Source organism: Octopus bimaculoides, chromosome 18 (genome assembly GCF_046866305.1).
Source record: "Octopus bimaculoides isolate indiv1 chromosome 18, ASM4686630v1, whole genome shotgun sequence".
Classification (NCBI taxonomy): Eukaryota; Metazoa; Mollusca; class Cephalopoda; order Octopoda; family Octopodidae; genus Octopus; species Octopus bimaculoides.
The window spans coordinates 9,343,854-9,353,853 of NC_142945.1; the positions used below are offsets into that span (position 1 = coordinate 9,343,854).

A 10,000-nucleotide genomic window follows, 5' to 3' on the forward strand; every position below is an offset into this window, starting at 1 on the left:
AATGCGCTTTATATATATATATATATATATATATATATATATATATATATATATATATATATATATATATACATACATATATATATACATATATGTATGGGTGTGTCTGTGTCTGTCCCCCACTACTACTAACTGGTGTTGGTGTGTTTATATCCCTGTAACTTAGCAGTTTGGCAACAGAGACCGATAGAATAAGTACCAGGCTTAAGAAAAGAAACAAGGACTGGGGTTGTTTCGTTCGAAAGGCGGTGCCCCAGCATGGCCGCAGTCTAATGACTGAAACTAGTAAAAGATAAAAGATGACTGATATAAAAAATCTCATCATAAACAGAAAAATATGCTCACATGCATATATTTCTTTATTGCCCACGGGGCTAAACATACAGGAGATCAACAAGGGCAGACAAAGGGTTTAAGTTGATTACATCGAGATAACTGAAGAGATGGTGGCGTGGGTTTCCTCCCCGGCATCTGAAACTCGGAGTTTTATCATGGCTACCAAATAATTGTCACATATTATTTACAAATAAATTCCTCTATTTACATAATATTGAGGTCTATTTCTTTCTTTTGTTGTCTTTTCTATCAATATATATATATATATATACACAATCACATATATAAATATGTGTGTACTTATATGTTGATGGCTCTTTTTATGTGCAGTTATAATAAAAACAAGTGGAGGCGCAATGGCCCATTGGTTAGGGCAGCACTCGCGGTCATAGGATCGCGGTTTCGATTCCCAGACCGGGCGTTGTGAGTGTTTATTGAGCGAAAACACCTAAAGCTCCACGAGGCTCCGGCAGGGGATGGTGGCAAACCCTGCTGTACTCTTTCACCACAACTTTCTCTCACTCTTACTTCCTGTTTCTGTTGTGCCTGTAATTCAAAGGGTCAGCCTTGTCACATTGTGTCACGCTGAATATCCCTGAGAACTACGTTAAAGGTACACGTGTCTGTGGAGTGCTCAGCCACTTGCATGTTAATTTCACGAGCAGGCTGTTCCGTTGATTGGATCAACTGGAACCCTCGACGTCGTAACCGACGGAGTGCCAACACACACACATAATAAAAACAATTTTACATTAATCTGACGGGGTTACTCTACACTTTTGTAGAGTACAAATTTATTATTCTTAAACCAGAATAGTGTTGACAGTGCCTTGGAAGTTTTGCCCAGTTAGGCGATGATGGCTTGACTGGCCGAAACTTCGAGGTTCCTGTCAGTAATATATTTGCTTAAGAATGATAAATATATATCCATGTTTCTCCACACAAATACTTTACTCACGGCCTCCCTCTGAAATTCCGAAATTTCTCTCCTTCCCATTTTCCCACCTTGCTGCCAACTCCGCTATCACAACCCCCTCTACATCAAAGTATTCGACACATTCACAATTTTACCATTAATTCACTTCTGTCAACCAACATATCTGCTGCTGTCTCTTGAAAGTCTGGAAACAAACAAGTTGAAAAAAAAAAAAAAAAACCCAGAAACATTTTGTTTCTTTTCTTTTTATTTTATTTTCGGTAGTGCCAAGTCTCTTTTGTCAATTCTTTCTTGTAGCAAAAAGACACCTTTCAGTTGTAAGGAGACAGTAAATATTCCAGTACTTTTAGAAGAGCAAATGACATTCTCATTTCATTTCGGTGCCACTTCAAATGATGGCTCACACCTTCGTCGGCAACTGACGGCATTTCAAGTAAAGTTGTGGAACAGGGTGGCAATTGAGCCACGTCATACCTGCAAATTCAATTTCTGCTTCTTATTCATCTTATCTTTACGTTCATCATTATGTGTTGCACTTCTTTCGTTGGTCTGTAACGTTTTGTGCAAGCTGATATTATATCTGTACATGTGTGTGTATGTGCATGTGTTTATATTCATATGCACATATATATTTATGGGTGTGTATGCATTTATTTATCTATATCTATATGCACATAAGTATGTTTATGTAGATGTGTATATGTGTGTGTGTGTGTGTGTGTGTGCATATATGGAGAGATAGATGTATATGTTGGTGTATGCAGGTGTAAATATATGTTTGTGTGTGAGTATGTATGTGCCATCAAGTGTATTGCTAGTGTATGTGTGATTCTGTATTCTTGAATAAAATTAGAATTTGTGAGTGAATTATATTCTGCAGCATAGCGTTTTTAATAGTGTGTGTGTATACCCATGCACATTAAGTCAGTTAAGATATATATATAGGCACAGGAGTGGCTGTGTGGTAAGTAGCTTGCTTACCAACCACATGGTTCTAGGTTCAGTCCTACTGTGTGGCACCTTGGGCAAGTGTCTTCTACTATAGCCTCGGGCCGACCATAATCGTTTACTCCTTTGTCACTCTAATTTCTCATATATATATATATATATATATTTGCATGAAACTATTGGGTTGGTGTTAAAATATTCATTTGCTTATATACACTCTGGGCCTTATATATATATATGTATATATACACTGGTAACATCCCTCTCTCTCTCTCAGACATATGCACGTGCTTGTGCATGCACGCACGCGCACACACTCCTCCACTATTAATCATTAAATTAATTGCAGCCAGTGACATTTATCAACTACAACAGAAGTTCATTAATTTATTAAATAAAAACGGAATTAACAAAAAACAGAAAGAGAGGGTTTGTTTGGGTTTTTTTTTTTTTATGTGTATTTCCTAACTTTTCTTTCTAATTCTTATTTCTTTGTGCCATATTTATGCCTACCCCAGGAGAATTGAAACCAAAATGTCCTCTTCCCAGGCCCATCCTTCCTACATTTAATTCCCAGTACTCCAGTATCTGGCAATGGTTGAGTTGCAACCGACATTTATTGAAGCTACCTGGTGTTACTGGCATTGCCCCTGTGTGGTTGTTGAGTCTGCTAGAAATAACAGTCAAATCTCTCTCATTTCACACTCTTTTACTTGAGCCCTTTGTTCCCAATAGATTATAAACTACTGGTAACTTTTCTACTCTGCTCTCAACTCTGGCTTATCTCTCTTTGTTTCTCTCCAGTTGGATCCCTTCTTTTTTTAGCCCTGCCTCGGTATCCAGCCTCCAGCTACTTCTAGGGTGGCCTCTCTTCCACCTACCTTCTCAGTTCCAAGCCAGGACCTGACCTGTAATACAGGATCTTGGTTCCTTTCAGGTTTTGCTGTACTGCCTGGTGTCTTACTGTACTCAATAAGACCCATACACCACGGTAGGAGCGATAAAGCTGCCCCATCCCCCTGGTGAAGATGATTGACTTGAAAGAGTTTTGTGCCAGTGCCTCATGAAAGCCTTCATGCAGTGCCACATGAAAGCATCCAGCTGTAGAAACCATGACTAAGCAGACTGGAGCCTTGTGCAGCTCTGCAGCTTGCCAGCCACACTCAAACTGTCCAACCCATGCCAGCATGGACAACAAACATTAAATGACAATGTTTCGTGTCTCCTCTGAGGGAAGGCCTTTTTGTCTCAGCTCGTATTGGTTTTGAATCATCATCATTGCTCTTATAACTTAGCTACAAACCCATTTTTACCTCTATGAAGAGCTGATCCCTATTAGTCTAGCCCCTGTTCTTTAACCTGACCTGTCCAGCATAAGAGACACTAGCTTCCACTCCACCGGCACAGCTTTCAAGGTCTTTGAGGCACACAAAGCCATTACACTGTAACAAAAGACTGGACCTTGTAGTGGCATTTCACACTGTCATTTTAGAAAAGGGGGCATGTTGGATAATGTGGTTCTGGGTTCCTTGTTTATTGCCCACTATTCATTTTAAGATGAGATGGTCACAGTTAGAATGCTTTTGATCATAGGTTTAGTCAAGCAGGCCTGGCCTGGAGATAAAGACCCAGTAAAACTACCTGGAATGAACAACTCACCTCCAGATCAACAGTTCCCAGCCATCTTTTACCTGTGGACCCCTTTGATTGATTCCTATTTTACTCAGGTGGACCCTCGTAGCCGTTCAATAGTTAGATGGTCTTGTTGTATTTTTAGAACTAAATATTATCAGGAATTGTATAAAAATAATTATTGAAATATTTGGTGTATTATAAAATTATAAGCCATTTATTGCACATAAATTCTAACAAAAAAACTTTATTTGGACCCTCACCCCAGGGGTCAGATGGCCCCTGCTAGAGAGTCACTGTTCTAGATGGTCAGGAGGGTTGCTAGAAATAACAGCCAAATTTCTCTCATTTCATATGTCACCAACTTAGACGATGATATGTTGGATAATGTCATCAGGCAGAAGTGGTAATGGTGGTAGTGATGATGATGATGATAATTAATTATCATGATAATGATAATTTATATTTCGATGTTTAATGTATTCATATTTTCATTTCATATCCATTTGTTATTAATTTTCCGCTTTCCGGATAAAAATTTAAAAAAAGAAAGAAATCTGATGTTCAAGAGAAATATTTTTAATGTGTCAATTTTATTTTATTTTTTTATATTTCAAATTTCCCTCCCCCATACACACACACAAGCACACACTTTCTTCTTCGTCGTTGTCGTCGTCGTCATGGCCGTTGATTCATTTCACAGACCGTTGACCACGCATTAACTAAGCTTTCAGAATAGCCCTCTGTTTTCATAAGAGAAATGCTTATTAATACCTTTCTCTAGGAAAAAAAAAAAAGACTACATGTCATGCTATCATTTCATGTTACCTATTAACAAGCCACCAAGGGAGCCACTAGGTGGTTACTCAATATGCTATAAATAGCAGCCAAACCTCCCTCATATCACACCCTGCCACCTTAGAAGCAGAAAGAACACTGGATAATGCAGTCGTAGGCCACCTCTTAAAGTAAGATGCTCTCTATTTGAAATGTATTTGATCATAGGATTGCTGAATCGGTGCCTAGCTGGAGCAAAACAGCGATAGCAACACCATTAACTTCACCTGTTATTCATCTAAGAGATTGGAGTCCTAGAAAGAAATTAAGATATTGCCATTATGAAATCTCTAAATGGCTAAGTAAATTATATATATCACATTAGGAAATATATGATTTTCCGCTAGAAATATCAGCTTACCCTCAAGAGATGAAGGTGGGGGGGGGGGGGGGCTTTTATAACACAGTGAGCTGGTAGAATCATTAGCACGCCAGGCAAAATGCTTAGTGAAATTTCATCTGTCTTTAAATTCTGAGTTCAAATCCTACTGTCGTTGACTTTGCCTTTCATTTTTTGGGGGCAAGTGTCTTCTACTATAGCCATGGGCCAACCAAAGCCTTGTGAATGGATTTGGTAGACGGAAACTGAAAGAAGCTCATTGTATATATATATATATATATATATATGTATGTATATGTTTGTGTGTCTGTGATTGTCCACCCAACATCGCTTGACAACCGATGCTGATGTGTTTACATACCTGTCACTTAGCAGTTCGGCAACAGCGACCAATAGAATAAGTACTAGGGTTGAATAGTTCAACTAAAACCCTTCAAGGCAGTGCTCCAGCATGGCCACAGTCAAATGACTGAAACAAGTGAAAAAATAAAAGAATGGGTGTATACAACAGGCTCTTTTTCACTCACAATGTTTTGGTCAACCTGGCAACCGGAGGGCTTTGGTAGACAATACTTGCCCATGGTGCCATGCAGTGGGACTGAACTGGACACTGTATGGTTAGGATGCATACTTCTTAACTACTGAGCCACTGTTTGTGCCTTATATATTCAGTCACTGTAATTTTTTTTTATAATTTCACAGGCAATGGAATATAAATTCTATATTACAAAATGGTAATAGTTATTAAATTAAAATTGTATTAAATTAGATAAATTTCTCATTTGTATAATTGCAATAAATGTATCTTATCAATAACATTAATGCTGTTTAACCATCAATTAAGCACAAATGTAACTTTCCAGTTAATACAATTTGTATAGAAAGTATGTTCTCGGAGTTTCCTGTCATGAGGGAATATATACATATTAGTTTGTATACAGGAAGCAGAGATAAATCCAATGTACAGGAAACACAAGAGATAAATCCAGTAAAATTAGGGTTACCTTCCATTGGAGAAAGGACAAACAGAGAGAGAGAGTGTGTGTGTGTGTTAGAGATTAGCAAATTATAGTGACCTTTAGCATTTAAACTGGCCATGTCAGACCTCTCACACCTACTCTACAATGCCATTCTAAAAATTAGAAAAACATGGCACCTGTGCCCAGCGTTGCCTTCCTGGCACATGTAAAGACATTCGAGCGAGATTGTTGCCAGTGCCGCTGGACTGGCTCCTGTGCAGGTGGCACGTAAAATACACCATTTTGAGTGTGGCCGTTGCCAGCACCGCCTGACTGGCCTTCGTGCCGGTGGCACGTAAAAGCACCCACTACACTCTCGGAGTGGTTGGCATTAGGAATGGCATCCAGCTGTAGAAACTCTGCCAAATCAGATTGGAGCCTGGTGTAGCCATCTTGTTTCACCAGTTCTCAGTCAAATCGTCCAACCCATGCTAGCATGGAAAGCGGACATTAAACGATGATAATGCATGATTAATTCAAAACGATGTGAATAAATGGTTTGGCAGTACCTCGGACAAAGAAATCTGAATTCTCCAGGGTTAATATGTGAAAACATTCATTTCTACTAAGTTACTAATGACATTCATGGGCTGGAGCATCGGTCATTGTGTTAAATTTATAATTAACTCGGCTCCGAGTTCAAATCCACCCTGGAACTACATACACATTCAGGATTAAGATATACGGTTGATGACACTTGGGGGTTTGACCACGACATAATCTTTAGATCTTGCTTGAGATTATGATAAGAAAAAAAAAAATGCTTAATTTCTAGATATGAGGCTCCATACTTTGAGAAATTTTATTGTTATTAGTTTGTTTTTTTTTTTCTCTTTTTGATCTTTCTTCACATTTATAGAATTATTGAATATTCTTCTTCCTTTCATGTGTTATTGTTCTAAATTTTTTTTCTTCGAATTTCTTTACTTCTAGTCTGCTGATCTGTCTGTATTTGAAACCAATATCCGCTTCCTTGGCGGCTTCCTCTCGGCCTATGCTCTAACTGGCGATAAGGTAAGCGTTTTCTCTTATCTCTGTTACTGATACTAATGTCGCTATTATCCTACATTTCTATTGATTTTTCTCTTTTTCTTCTTTCGAAGAAAATAATGGACGAACTGGTTTTATATTATATGCAGAAAGAATGGTTTGGCTGTTGAAGTTCTGTACGTTTAACTCAGTAAATTCTACTTGGCACTTGCAGCAGGCAACCAACTTCTTTTTTTTCACAGATTAGCATTCAGACCATGTTACTGACCTATAGATTGAGAAAACCTGTCACTCACTCACTGACAACCTGGTTAATTCTCCTACAAATGGTAGGTTGACAACCAATCATATTGACTGATAGATAAACCCTGTCACTAACAGATAAAAATTGCTGGGGTATAGGCCTTTCCACTGAGAGACAAACCTCTTGCTGGAATTAAAACCCTTTCACTGACAGACAAACCCTTCTGCTAGAATAAAGACTCTCCCACTGACAAGCAAATCCTTCTGCTAGAATAAACCCCTCCCACTGACAGACAATACTTTCTTATTTCTTTATTGCCTACAAGGGGCTACACATAGAGGGGACTAACAAGGACAGACAAAGGGATTAAGTCGATTACATCGACCCCAGTGTGTATCTGGTACTTAATTTATCGACCCTGAAAGGATGAAAGGCAAAGTCGACCTCGGCGGAATTTGAACTCAGAACGTAACGGCAGACGAAATACCTCTAAGCATTTCGCCCGACATGCTAACGTTTCTGCCAGCTCGCTGACAGACAATACTTTCTGCCAGAATAAAGACCCACTGATAGACAAAACCTTCTGCTGGAATAAAAGTCCTCTCACTGATAGACAAACCCTTCTGCCAGAATAAAGACACTCCCACTGACAAACCTTGTTTGATATAAGTTGGCTCCAGTGTTCAACTGGTACTTAATTTATTGACCCTGAAAGGCTGACAGGCAAAGTCAACCACGGTGGACTTACAGCTCAGAATGTAAAGTCGAACGAAATACCGCTAAGCATTTTGCTTGGCGTGCTAATGGCTCTACCAGCTTTCTGTCTTAATAATATATATTTATGAAATGATAATATTGTCCTGCATATCTTTCATTGACGTCTGGATATTGTAACAGTGAAATTTGAAAGGGAAATAAAAACAAAGAGAAAAGATGCCAGAATAACTTGAATATTTATAGGAAAAATAAGTTACAAAATAATGAATTGGAATATCATTTTTAATTTGTTATCTTCACTCTGTGAACTTTTCTGAAATTGCTTTAAAATTAAAATTGCCATTATAATGTTCGAGTGCATATGTGTATACATATATACAGACACACATATGAATTAAAGGAAGATGAAAACAAAAAAACCAAGGCACGACAAGCTTATCAGATCATTGAAAATATTTTAATTAATGTAATTAATGTTCCTTACTCTGATTCACCTTTACATTGATTATATTAATGAAAATATTTTAAATGATCTGATAAGCTTGTCCTGCCTTCATTTCGTTTTCCTTCTCCTTTGATTTATACCCTCTGACTCCGAAGTCTGCTACTGATCACCAGCTCCAAGTTGTGAACTTGGATCCTAACAGATTCCCAATTACAGCACTAACGAGTGTACTTATTAGTTTTGGATCATCAGTGACCTAAACCTGTCCTTTTCTGTTATATATATATATATGTGAACAAAACATTGGATTGACTCCTGTGCAGGTGGCACATAAAAAACACCATTTGAGCGTGGCCGTTTGCCAGTACCGCCGGACTGGCCCTCGTGCCAGTGGCACGTAAAAAGCACCCACTACACTCTCGGAGTAGTTGGCGTTAGGAAGGGCATTCAGCTGTAGAAACTCTGCCAGATCAGATTAGAGTCTGGTGTAGCCGTCCGGTTCGTCAGTCTCCAGTCAAATCCATGCTAGCATGGAAAGTGGATGTTAAATGATGATGATTAATAATAATATTAATATGACAACAAAAGAATGAATGAGACCTCAATATTATGTAAACAGAGGAATTTATCTATAAGTATATAATATAGAGCAATCAGTTAGTTGCCATAATAATACTTGGAGTTTCAAATGCCGGGGCCAAAAGACATCTTCTTTTGGTCCCAGCATCTGAAACTCTGAAGGCGGACATTAATCGATGATGATATGTATGTATGTATATATTACATACATGTATAGTGTGTTAGAAGTGGTGTGTAGATATTGAATATTGAGAAAAGAGGTCGGCAGAATTTTGAGAAAAGAATTTTTTTACTTTGTCAGCGCTTTTGTTCATCATCTTCGATTGTCAAATAAAATTTATTTGACAAGCTCGAAGACAGATGAAAGCGCAAATAATAATGACTGTATATAAAATTCTTTTACCAAACTTCTGACGACCTCCTCTTTTCTCAATATATATGTATATATGCATATATATATATATATATATATATATATATATATATATATATGCACCTATGTGTGTGTGTGTCTGTTTTGTCCACCTCCACTGGCTAGCAACTGGTCTTGGTGTGTTTATGTCCCTGTAACTTAGCAGTCCAGCAAAAGAGACTGATAGAATAAATACCAGGCTTAAAAAAAAAAAAAACAAAGCATGAATATTGTGATCGATTCATTTGACTAGCAAAATTCTTCAATGTGATGCTCCAGCATGGCTGCAGTCTGGTGATTGACACGAGCTTAAAGATTAAAGATTAAAGATATATGTAATCTAAGTATCACGCATGTGCTTCTATAGATATGAAGCAATCATTTCATTCAACCATTCTTGACAAACTAAGTGGGTTATTTTTTTGTTCTTTTTTTCATTATTATCATTTTTGTCTTTTATTTATTCTCATTTTTATTCTTTAGGTTTCTTTTTTTCCTTTTTTGCTTTTCTATGACATTTCTTCCTTTCATAAATAAGGATCTAATTGAATATTGCATGCAAAT

At 37.7% G+C, this 10,000-nt stretch overlaps 1 protein-coding gene across 1 annotated transcript in view; it reads left to right on the forward strand.

Moving 5' to 3' along the window:
• The window catches only part of LOC106870512 (mannosyl-oligosaccharide 1,2-alpha-mannosidase IA), a 332,727-nt gene that overhangs the window by 270,985 nt on the left and 51,742 nt on the right, over nucleotides 1-10,000 (forward strand). The window contains exon 4 of the mRNA XM_089365686.1: nucleotides 6,983-7,063. Within this exon, the coding sequence (XP_089221812.1) occupies nucleotides 6,983-7,063 (81 nt within the window). The remainder of the gene's footprint in view (nucleotides 1-6,982; nucleotides 7,064-10,000) is intronic.